This window comes from Apis laboriosa, unplaced genomic scaffold (genome assembly GCF_014066325.1).
Source record: "Apis laboriosa isolate Shangri-la unplaced genomic scaffold, ASM1406632v1 scaffold11_cov152, whole genome shotgun sequence".
In the NCBI taxonomy this organism is placed as follows: Eukaryota; Metazoa; Arthropoda; class Insecta; order Hymenoptera; family Apidae; genus Apis; species Apis laboriosa.
Genome location: NW_025221020.1, coordinates 362,996 through 373,864, shown reverse-complemented (window position 1 = coordinate 373,864; position 10,869 = coordinate 362,996). Strand labels below are relative to the sequence as shown.

The 10,869-nt window shown below is 30.1% G+C and overlaps 2 protein-coding genes across 22 annotated transcripts in view; both read left to right on the top strand.

The window, feature by feature from the left end:
* Positions 1 to 10,430, top strand: part of LOC122720137 (muscle M-line assembly protein unc-89-like) — a 21,675-nt gene extending 11,245 nt beyond the window's left edge. The window contains exons 10-49 of the mRNA XM_043946634.1: positions 23 to 428; positions 502 to 674; positions 764 to 934; positions 1,009 to 1,088; positions 1,166 to 1,331; positions 1,554 to 1,613; positions 2,352 to 2,402; positions 2,731 to 2,748; positions 3,688 to 3,741; positions 3,835 to 3,891; positions 4,792 to 4,848; positions 5,072 to 5,128; positions 5,328 to 5,384; positions 5,446 to 5,505; positions 5,590 to 5,646; positions 5,877 to 5,930; positions 6,005 to 6,058; positions 6,138 to 6,191; positions 6,287 to 6,385; positions 6,657 to 6,707; positions 6,824 to 6,880; positions 7,006 to 7,062; positions 7,173 to 7,223; positions 7,335 to 7,373; positions 7,458 to 7,508; positions 7,599 to 7,649; positions 7,731 to 7,781; positions 7,885 to 7,941; positions 8,045 to 8,101; positions 8,202 to 8,258; positions 8,364 to 8,420; positions 8,524 to 8,580; positions 8,705 to 8,761; positions 8,869 to 8,922; positions 9,022 to 9,078; positions 9,174 to 9,227; positions 9,590 to 9,634; positions 9,722 to 9,763; positions 9,919 to 10,074; positions 10,422 to 10,430. Coding sequence (XP_043802569.1) covers positions 23 to 428; positions 502 to 674; positions 764 to 934; positions 1,009 to 1,088; positions 1,166 to 1,331; positions 1,554 to 1,613; positions 2,352 to 2,402; positions 2,731 to 2,748; positions 3,688 to 3,741; positions 3,835 to 3,891; positions 4,792 to 4,848; positions 5,072 to 5,128; positions 5,328 to 5,384; positions 5,446 to 5,505; positions 5,590 to 5,646; positions 5,877 to 5,930; positions 6,005 to 6,058; positions 6,138 to 6,191; positions 6,287 to 6,385; positions 6,657 to 6,707; positions 6,824 to 6,880; positions 7,006 to 7,062; positions 7,173 to 7,223; positions 7,335 to 7,373; positions 7,458 to 7,508; positions 7,599 to 7,649; positions 7,731 to 7,781; positions 7,885 to 7,941; positions 8,045 to 8,101; positions 8,202 to 8,258; positions 8,364 to 8,420; positions 8,524 to 8,580; positions 8,705 to 8,761; positions 8,869 to 8,922; positions 9,022 to 9,078; positions 9,174 to 9,227; positions 9,590 to 9,634; positions 9,722 to 9,763; positions 9,919 to 10,074; positions 10,422 to 10,430 — 2,952 coding nt within the window. The remainder of the gene's footprint in view (positions 1 to 22; positions 429 to 501; positions 675 to 763; positions 935 to 1,008; positions 1,089 to 1,165; positions 1,332 to 1,553; positions 1,614 to 2,351; positions 2,403 to 2,730; positions 2,749 to 3,687; positions 3,742 to 3,834; positions 3,892 to 4,791; positions 4,849 to 5,071; positions 5,129 to 5,327; positions 5,385 to 5,445; positions 5,506 to 5,589; positions 5,647 to 5,876; positions 5,931 to 6,004; positions 6,059 to 6,137; positions 6,192 to 6,286; positions 6,386 to 6,656; positions 6,708 to 6,823; positions 6,881 to 7,005; positions 7,063 to 7,172; positions 7,224 to 7,334; positions 7,374 to 7,457; positions 7,509 to 7,598; positions 7,650 to 7,730; positions 7,782 to 7,884; positions 7,942 to 8,044; positions 8,102 to 8,201; positions 8,259 to 8,363; positions 8,421 to 8,523; positions 8,581 to 8,704; positions 8,762 to 8,868; positions 8,923 to 9,021; positions 9,079 to 9,173; positions 9,228 to 9,589; positions 9,635 to 9,721; positions 9,764 to 9,918; positions 10,075 to 10,421) is intronic.
* LOC122717108 (twitchin) overlaps positions 3,473 to 10,869 on the top strand; it is a 53,501-nt gene continuing 46,104 nt past the window's right edge. For 3 of the 21 annotated variants that reach the window (XM_043940874.1, XM_043940865.1, XM_043940856.1), the window contains exons 1-21: positions 3,473 to 3,491; positions 3,575 to 3,607; positions 3,688 to 3,741; positions 3,835 to 3,891; positions 4,085 to 4,150; positions 7,006 to 7,062; positions 7,173 to 7,223; positions 7,335 to 7,373; positions 7,731 to 7,781; positions 7,885 to 7,941; positions 8,045 to 8,101; positions 8,202 to 8,258; positions 8,364 to 8,420; positions 8,524 to 8,580; positions 8,705 to 8,761; positions 8,869 to 8,922; positions 9,022 to 9,078; positions 9,174 to 9,227; positions 9,590 to 9,634; positions 9,722 to 9,763; positions 9,919 to 10,074. The gene's annotated coding sequence lies outside the window, so the exon portion shown is untranslated. The remainder of the gene's footprint in view (positions 3,492 to 3,574; positions 3,608 to 3,687; positions 3,742 to 3,834; positions 3,892 to 4,084; positions 4,151 to 7,005; positions 7,063 to 7,172; positions 7,224 to 7,334; positions 7,374 to 7,730; positions 7,782 to 7,884; positions 7,942 to 8,044; positions 8,102 to 8,201; positions 8,259 to 8,363; positions 8,421 to 8,523; positions 8,581 to 8,704; positions 8,762 to 8,868; positions 8,923 to 9,021; positions 9,079 to 9,173; positions 9,228 to 9,589; positions 9,635 to 9,721; positions 9,764 to 9,918; positions 10,075 to 10,869) is intronic. The other 18 variants (XM_043940891.1, XM_043940900.1, XM_043940908.1 and 15 more) reach the window with 18 other exon arrangements.

Here is a 10,869-nt window from a genome sequence, read left to right as displayed (position 1 = left end):
GATTATGATAATTATGTGGCAGGATCCTTCGGCGCCTGATGGTGGCACTTACAGATGTCACGTGAAAAACGAGTACGGTGAAAGCAATGCGAATTTGAACTTGAACATCGAGGCGGAACCAGAGCCGGAAGGAGACGGTCCAACTTTCGTCGAGAAACCGCGGATACAGTCTCAAAATCAGGGTAAACTAGTGATCATGGATTGCAAGGTGAAGGCGAATCCGAAACCTGAAATCGTGTGGACTCATGCCGGCAAGATAGTGAAGGAGTCTTCCAAAATTTCGATCAGTATTGTTCAAGAGAAGCAAGATATCTATTATATCAAATTGACATTGAACGATCCAGGTGCCGAAGATTCAGGTTTATACAAGTGTAACATCAAAAACGCTCTTGGCGAATTGAATGCCAATCTAACGCTCAACGTTGAAAGTGAGTTTCGAATTTTCTTATAAATCTGGAATCATTCACTTCGAATATCCATTTGAATATCCTTCTGTTTTAGTTATACCCGTGATCAAGGAAAAACCAAAGGTCGTGAAGATCGTGAAGAAGAGAACGGTCATAGTCGAGTGTCACGTGCTTTCCAAATTTACGCCGGAATGCACTTGGTTCAAAGAGACAAAAGCTGTGAAGGCGGATAACAGGCACAAAGTTCACGTCGAGCAAGTAAAAGAGGTGCGTCTCTTTCTGTAGATTCAAAAAAACCGATAAAAAGGTGAATTTAAAAAAAAAAAAAGAAGAAGAAACTGAATTTATGCTTTTAGGGAGAATTTGCTGTCAAGTTAGAAATCGAACAAGTGTCAGCCTCTGACAAAGGTATATATAAACTAGTGGCTCGTAACGAAAAAGGTGAGGCAACGTCCCAAGTTGTAGAAGTTACGGAAATAATGGAGGAAGGCGAGAAACCTAAGATTATATCCGGTTTGAAGTCAGCGGTAATTACATATATTCTTCTTCCACCTTTTGAACGATTAATCGTTACCATAATGATTAATATTTTTGTTTTTAGACGATCGAGGAAGGTAAATCGATCGAACTTATCGCCAGTCTCTCCAAACAGGATCGTAAAGTTACCATCACATGGTACAGGTAAATATATTATTCCAACTCGCGATTATTGTTTAATCTCGAATCGTTTACAATACATTTATTTCCTTTTCTTTCAGAGATTCCACGGTGGTCAAAGCTTCCAAAGACGTCATGATATCTTTCAATGGTATAGATATGAAATTGTCGATCACATCTGCTTCCACTTCGTATTCTGGAACGTACAAAGTAGTCGTTAGTAACGAATATGGTCAAGATGAATCGTCGGCACGATTGGTTGTCAAGGTAAGAAAAGAAATTAGAAAATGATCAAATATTTGTCTCTCTCTCTCTATATATATATATCAATGTCGTTATACCGTGTATTTAAGTAAAACGATCTTTGTTTAGATTTGTTCATCCCCTATTCGTACATATAAAATGATATTCCTTCCGATATTAAATTCATAACGGTTAAATAAATATCTCTCCTTGAATGTTGCATGCAATTCCTTGTCCATATTGTAGAAAAAAGAAGAAAAGAAAGAGGAAGAGGAAAAAGAAGAGAAAAAGAAGAAGGTTGAAAAGAAAGAGGAAGAGAAAAAGGAGGAAAAGAAGATAGAAAAGAAAGAGGAGAAAAAGGAAGAAAAGAAGGTAGAAAAGAAAGAAGAGAAAAAGGAAGAAAAGAAAGAGGAAAAGGTAGCGAACGTTATTGTTATGTATTATTCGCTATTGATCTAATTCTCCTAGATTATATTTTTTCTTTTGTTATTTGTCTATCCTTTTGTCTGCCTATAACTAATATTCATCCACTTTTTTTAAGAACACAAACTTGCATAAACACTTAAAGTTAAACTTATAGAAAGAGGGACTTTTCGCGATAATTATTTTTATAATTATTTTTTTTTTCTCATTTACACGGTAATTCGGCTCTTTTGAAATACGTTTCAATATTGCGATGCGAAGGTAAAAAGCTCGATTCGGAACCATGATAAAGAAAATCTTTTCGAAAAAGATGAGGAAGAAGAAGAGGAAGAGGAGGAGGAGGAGGAAGATGAAGTGGTGAGTGTAATCGAGTCCAGCATCGCAGAGCCGATTATCGAAGAGCCAGATTCAGAAACGATATCACAAATAGAGGTACACATATACACATACACGTTACACATATTTCACAAACATATAGAATATATTTTCACTCACTGAATATCTTTTCGTGTGAACTATTTTTTTATTTCGTTATTTTTTTGAATTTTTTTTTAATCAAGAGAATTTTTATTTAATTTTACTGTTAAATTAATCAACACTTTTTTTTAAACTACTTTCAAGGATATACCCGACCACACACCGAACGGTATCGACAAATCTGCTCCTAAAAAGGTACGATTACTTTTTTTTTTCATTTCGATTCACAAAAGTGAAAAGATTATTTTATCGTTTATTAAAGTGAGTGAAATTCTTTTAATTCACACGGTAAACATTTAAAATATATCAACAATATCACAAATATTGTTTCCTTTTACGCGCTTCCCTACGTGATTCCTTGTATAGTTATATTTGTGAACGTTATGTGTCCCCTTATTTCATGTATTTGTCTTATATAAACAAATAATATGGAAATTTGCTTAAAAATCATTATAATATACGCTGCAGTATTCGCAAAGTAATCAAGAATTAAACATGATTGTTTTTTTTTTTTTTGTTTCAGAAACTGGAAGTCATACAGGTGAGTAATGAATATCAAAAATATTATCCGAATAAAGTATGCGCTCGAATTATAGATCGACTTTTCAATTGCATTGCAAAATCATGGTTGCGAACGATTATTCCATATGGCTTTTAATGCTTATAAATTCAATAAAATAAATTGAAAGAGATAACGCATGTTTACAATAGGAAAATTTATTTGCAGCTATTATCGAATGAATTGATCTTTCCTTACAGCTTTATGAACACGTGCAGCTTTAATTAATAAACTTTAATATGTTTCAGCTTTAATTATTTCAAATTGATTTGTATTAAGATTGATTATAAGAAAATTGATTTATATTATTTTTGTTTCAGATTGAAATAGTTAAACTTATTTACCAATTATAAATTATACATTTTTAATTTGTTTCGCACACTATAATGCTTAAGTTTTAAAAAAATACTTTACTTTAGAAGCTGGGCTATGAAATTTTCCTCAAAACTCTACCTTCTCATCCCATTCTTGTCTTCCTCTTTTTCGTTTTATTATCTGCATGTTTCTTTTATATTCTATATAGTTTGGTTTTCAAAACAATTTTTTAGTGTATATCTATTTAACAACATGACAATCATTGAATTATAATGGAAAAAGATGGTAAGGTTGAGAATGCATTATATTATTTATTTTTGTGCATTAATTATCGATAAAATTAAAATTGTTTCATTTTTGTGTAGAAGAAACCAGAAGAAAAAATCGAAGAAAAGAAGGAAGTTGAAAAGGTAATAATTTTTAATCCAAATTTGAAATCTTTGTTACGTTTGTTAATTATTAGATTGGAAATTGAATAATTTTATTTTCACAGAAAAAAATTGCGAAGAAAGAAGAGAAGAAGGAAGTAAGTATAATTTTTCCTATTCTTATTATCGTTTAAATCTTTATATTTCTATTTATACCATTTACTTTTTTTTATTTCAGGAAGCTCTGCTTAAAACTGAAAAAACTGTATCTCGAAAACAATCTATTAGCAAAGTAAGTAACAATTATTTAAAATTGTCTATAAAGTATGTTTGCAAGAAAAAGTATGTTTGCGTAATGTTTTCTTTCTTTTGTTTTTTTTAACAGGTAGAGGAATTACGAACAGAAAGTCGAAGAAGTTCTTTGGTAGCAACTGATGAAAAGGTTATGTTATTTCCTACTTATTTTTTTTAATAAATAGACTTGTATGAACATAAAACATAGTATGAACATAGAACATAAAATAATTGAATTAGAATTTCTTATAACATTCATTTCTATATGCCATTTATCTACATTTATCTTAAGAAGATGTATCGTTCTTATCAGTTTTTTTTTTTTATGTATAACTAAACAGATCGAAGAAGTCAAGACCGAAAGCCGACGAGCTTCCATCATTGAAAAAAAAGTAATCACCGAAAAGGTAAAAAAAACATTTTTCACATTTCTTTGTTGTGCATAATTTCCACAAACTTAAAATTCTAATATATCCTCTGTACAATTTTTATTATTAACGTGTTAAAAATTATTACGAGTATTTAAATTTGAAAATAATCTTTTTCTTACGAATAGAAACAGTAAGTATCATGTGTGAATCTAACCTTCTTGCAAATGACTCAAGAAGGATAGTAACATTTAACAAATAAATTTTGTGTGTGACTTATATACGTATAGTATCGATTAATCGTTGAATTTGGCAAGAGAATCGCAATAAATGTTCTATTTGATGAAAATTTGTTCGTAATTATCATTGTAATTCTGTAAAGAAGGAATAGCGTGAAGCGAGGCGAATTGCTTCTACATAAATATCTACATTATATATATGCGAATAAAGTAGTTATTCTAAATGATATAGTAGACTGCAGTCGCTTACTTCACGTATATCACTGACCTATATCACGCTATCTAAATAATAACCTCGTCGTAACTTTTATCTTATTTCAATGCTATTCTTTTGATGTAATTTTTTTAGTTTTTTAGTTATTGTTCCTTTTCAATTACGATTTCTTTTCAACGAAGAAATTTCATAAATTTTTTTTTTTATTATTATTTTCAATTTTTTAGGTAGATAGAGAGACCCCGAAATTTAGATCCACAATAACACCAACACATCACATGAAGGTACACAAAACACTAAATATACACATTAAATTCATATTCAGTGTTTCAATAAATATATACAATTAAAATATACACATTATCATTATAGATTTTACCGAGAAATAATATTGAATATTATGAGCCTGAACCTGATGATGAAATCGAGGTAAACGATTTATTAAAAAGATATTTAATTTCGTATTAAAATCAAGGACATAATACTTATAAAAAACCGCGTTTATAGGATATTTGGGCTTCAGTGCCAAGAGAACCCGAAATAAGATCCATTATAAAAAGAGAGGTACATATTAGTTTCACAATTCTGAAATTTTCATTTTATTATAAAATACTTAATTTAATTGTATTACGATATAATCGTAGGATACGCGAAGTACAAAATATTCTAATTACACGTGCATTTCATGAAAAATTGATATTTTATCATTATCAAAATTAAAATTTTTTTTTTATATTTTTTTATCGCTCAAAAATTTTTTTAGGAAAAATTACAACCGGATAATACCAATTGTAACGAATTATTGGTTGATGATTACGAGGTACATAACGAATGAATTTTTTTTTTTTAATTAAATTTATTATATAAAAATATAATTTTAGGATGCATTTATATCAAACGAATCTACACCACGTACAAGTAAACCTAGTAAAAATATCGAGGTATACAATATAAAATGCAATTATACATTCAATTTCGTATTTTCGATAAATTGAATCATAACAATTATACGAAAATAATTTTAGGTTTCCATTGAACCACAATCAAGTATAGAAAAAAGAGAATCGATTAAATCTAACGAGGTATATTTGTTATTAATTTTTGTTATAATATACAATAATCATTTCGTTTAAAAGATTTTTGTTTTATTATAAAATGAATTTAAATTCAATATAATAATTCCTGAAATTAACGAATAAACAAATAGATTATTATAAATTTAAATTTCATTAGATATCTTGTTACATTTAATATATTATTTTAGATTCATGATTTATTTATATATTATTATTTTGCATACATACATTTACAGGATGTGTCAAAAATTATACCTAAGCAAATTGAAGAATTGGACAATGATATAGAGGTATTTTTTTTTTTTTTTTTTGGTTAAATTAATATTAATAAAATTTATATATATATATAATGCACAATTTATAGGACATTTGGGCAGATAGACCACAAGAACCAGAAATTAAGTCAATTTTAAGAGAGGTACACGATTTATTTAATTCAAATTTCAATCATAACAATTATTCTTTCTTTATTTTCAATATGCCTATAATTATTTTAGCCTCCACAAAGAACTCTCATGTATTTATCACGGACAGAGTACATAGTACCCGAAGTACATACATATGTGCGTCATTAATTTAAAATTTAAAATTATAACACCCTCTTATTGTTTATATTCATTATATTCACTATTCAAACATTTTTTAGGATACTTGGAAATCAAATTTAATCGAAATAAATGACAAATCCGAAACTTTGAAACAAAAATCGGAATCGCCTTTAGTTGATGCGATTAATAAAGTAGAGGTAGAATAGTAATAATATAATCATATAATATATCTGTCCATGTTTTCCTTGCTGGAACTAAAATAAAAAGTATATTTTTTTTTAGGAGAAAGTTGAACCGAAATTAAAAAAAACTCGTAAGAAAGTTGGAACAGGCAAGGTACACATATATAACATTCATTTGTACATACATACATACATATATACATGCATAAGATATAACATTATCACATAACATATCACAACATATAGTTCAACGGAAAAACTACAATTATTATTTTGATCGTTTTAGAAAGAAGACGCGAAACCAAAATCTTCTCGCAAACTTGACGAAGCGAGCAAGGTATTATTTTATTTTTTTTATTATTTTTTTTAAAACAATTTAACGCTATTCGAACACGCGATATATTACATTTGTCTTTTTTTTTTATAATTTTTTTCCTCCATTTACAATTTTAGAAAAAGGAACCACTTACAAGACGTAGATCATCGACAAAGTCTACAGAAGGGTCTAAGGTACAGGGAATAAAGAGCACGATAGTTTACAATATCTCGCGAATTTGTTACAGTTCTTCCATTTGTTTATTTTATATTTTTTATTTATTATACTCGTTTTATTTACTCGTATGAATATTATTCAGGATGAAGAACCTACGTCAGATTCTAAAGAAAGGGATAATATTTCCAATGGAACTAAGGTACTTGCATAAACGTGTTTCTTATCAACCTTTGTTAACATTGTTTTGCATTAACGTAAAAAATCAAATTGGCGAAATAAATTTTATCGTTTCTGTACTTTTTTTTTTAGAAGGATGAAGTCGTCGCTAAAGCTAAAACTGTTGGAAAGGAAGAAAAGAAGGTACAGAATGAGCATAATTTTATTACACGTGCAATTTACATGCTGTACACATACTTTGTTAAAAACGAACAACATCAAATATTAGGTTAAGTTCACTTTCATTTATTTTAGGAGGAACTCAAACCCACACTCAAAGTAGAAGAATCTAAGGTACATAAAAACGAATACAACACATTATTTATCGATATTTTCACGTACAACACAAAGACTTCACACGACACAATTCATTTTTAGATACAAGAACTCTCAAAACCAAAAACTCTCGGTAAACCCGAGGAGACCAAGGTACATTTTTCGCCTATCACTTGTTCTTATTTTGATAGTAATTCTATTAGTAACAAACACTTTGAACACAAGATTATTATTCACTTTTAGGAACCTATCGCGAAATCCAAAACACCCGTTGATAAACTCGAAGAGGTGAAGGTACACAACACTACACTAAAGATTATTTTTTTTCATGCATTTTATAACATAAAACACAATCCTTAATATTTATCTTTTTAGAAGAAGGAACCTGTCCCACTTAAGACACTTGCTAAACCCGAGGAGATTAAGGTACATAAAATGGTGTCCTTTTTTTCTTAGTTAGATACCACAATTTTTATATACATCCAAAACACGATCCTACATAGCTACACAATTAAAAATTTTTTTTTAGAAAGAGGAACCTGCTCCAAAAGCTAAAACCACACTTACTAAACCCGAGGAGCCTAAGGTATATAAGATGGTGTCCTTTTTTTCTTAGTTAGATACCACAATTTTTATATACATCCAAAACACGATCCTATATAGCTACACAATTGAAAATTTTTTTTTAGAAAGAGGAACCTGCTTTAAAACCCAAAACCACACTTGCTAAACCCGAGGAGGTTAAGGTACATAATATGGTGCCCCTTTTTTTCTTAGTTAGATACACACAATTTTTATGCAAAACATGATCCTAAATAGCCACACAATTCATGATTTTATTTTTAGAAGGAGGAACCTGCTCCAAAACCTAAGACCATACTTGCTAAACCCGAGGAGTCTAAGGTATACAAGATGGCGCCTTTTTTTTCTTAGCTAGATACACACAATTTTTACATACGTCCAAAACACAATCCTACATAGTCATACAATTCATGATTTTATTTTTAGAAGGAGGAACCTGCTCCAAAACCTAAGACTCCATTTGCTAAACCTGAGGAGGCTAAGGTACATAAGATAGCGCCCCTTTTTTTCTTAGTTAGATATTAAAATTTTTATATACATCCAAAACACGATCCTACATAGCCACACAATTTATAATTTTTTTTAGAAAGAGGAACCTGCTTTAAAACCCAAAACCACACTTGCTAAACCCGAGGAGGCTAAGGTATACATAAGATGGCGCCCCTTTTTTTCTTAGTTAGATACTAGAATTTTTATATACATCCAAAATAGCACACATAAAACCCATAATCCTAAATAGCCACACAATTCATAATTTTTTTTTTTAGAAGGAAGAATCTGTTCCAAAATCTAAGACCACACTTACTAAACCTGCAGAGGCTAAGGTACATAAGATTATATCCCTTTTTTTCTTAGTTAGATACCACAATTTTTACACAAAACACCATCCTATACCATAGCCATGGAATTGCTTTTTTTTTTTTTTTTTTAGAAGGAAGAACTTGCAAAACCTAAAGTCACACTTACTAAACCTGAAGAAGCTAAGGTACATAAGATCATATCCCTTTTTTCTTAGTTAGATACACACAATTTTTACGTCCAAAACACGATCTTAAATAGCCACGCAATTGATTTTTTTTTTTAGAAAGAAGAACCTGCTCCAAAACCTAAAACCACACTTGGTAAACCCGAGGAAGCTAAGGTACATAAGATCGCGTCCCTTTTTTTCTTAGTTAGATACCACAATTTTTACGCAAAATACGATCCTAAATAGCCACATAATTGATTTTTTTTTAGAAGGAAGAACCTGCTCCGAAACCTAAAGTTACATTTGGTAAACCCGAACGAAAGGTACACACGAAATTAATCACTCACGCGTATAACACAACGTTAATTTCATATACAAACATGACACTATTACTTATCGCACTCATTTATCTATACATTCGCACAAGCGTGTATATCACTTCATATAACTTCATTATTTCAATTTTTCTTAATCTCATAAACTAAATAAAGATTTTTTTTTTGAAGCAGATTAAATTGAAGCAGACCATCATCTCGCATAATCCAATCATTTTTTTTTTTCAGCAATCGTTAAAAAATATAACAATTCATCGAAGCATAATTTCTTTCATCGATCGATCGAACTGTTGAAATTTATTGGAACAATTTTTTTTTAAACGAATTTTTTTTTCGTTTTTTTTTTACAGGAAGAGGAACAGACCAGAAAACTTAGTCTCAAGCCTGGAGCAAAGGTAAATTTAATGGATACTAAGAACCGAGAGATAAAATTTTCATCCCTTTCTATCGCTTCGTTTCTAAATAATTTTCTTAAATTACAGATCGAAGAGGAAGCGAAGACTCTGAACAAAGTGGAACTCAAGGTGAGTGTGAGATTTTTTTTTTCTCTCATATCGAATCATAATATTCCGTAAGTTAATTAAGAAAAGTAGGTAATTGCGAGATAACTTTGTTGGGCTGGTTATTCGCAAGTTCTCGTTGAAATTTTTTCTCGAATAAACGATACGATTAAATGCAGCCAGTGGCAGCCGTGGCGAACGAGAAGAAATCTGGACTACGCAAACCACCGAAATACGAAATTAAAGCCGACAACTTTCAATCTATCCAACTTAAACCAGTTTCAAGGGATCCTAAAACACCTCAAAAAGCTGAAAACGGCAGTATCGAGTTGAAGGTATTCTCTCGTGAAGGGGATTCTAAATATATGTTCAATATATATTTATATATATTCTCTTTCTCTTTCGCACTCTTTTTCTCTCGCATCTCTACATCTCTACATCTTTTCCTTCAATTTTTCTTTGTCTGTTAATATTATATATTGGATATTTATCATCGAATTTACAATCGTTCTATCTTCACTGTAACTAGGAAACAATTCTCTCTCTCTCTCTCTCTCTTTCTCTCACACACACTTTGAATAATTCTTCTCTCTGTGCCTGTAAAATTCACAAAATTTCAATTTTGTACGATATTCTTCTCATCCTTTCTCTATCCAACACTATTTGTGCTTTTCCTTCTCAGTGTTTGTAATAATAATTGGAAATACAAATTTACAATTGTCGTAATATAAATTAATATAATTCTCCATCTTCGATCTCTTCTCTCTCTTTCTCTCACACACACTTTGAATAATTCTTCTCTCTGTGCCTGTAAAATTCACAAAATTTCAATTTTGTACGATATTCTTCTCATCCTTTCTCTATCCAACACTATTTGTGCTTTTCCTTCTCAGTGTTTGTAATAATAATTGGAAATACAAATTTACAATTGTCGTAATATAAATTAATATAATTCTCCATCTTCGATCTCTTCTCTCTCTTTCTCTCACACACACTTTGAATAATTCTTCTCTCTTATGTGCTTATAAAATTCACAAAATTTCGATTTTGTACAATATTCTTCTCATCCTTTCTCTATCCAACACTATTTGTGCTTTTCCTTCTCAGTGTTTGTAATAATAATTGGAAAT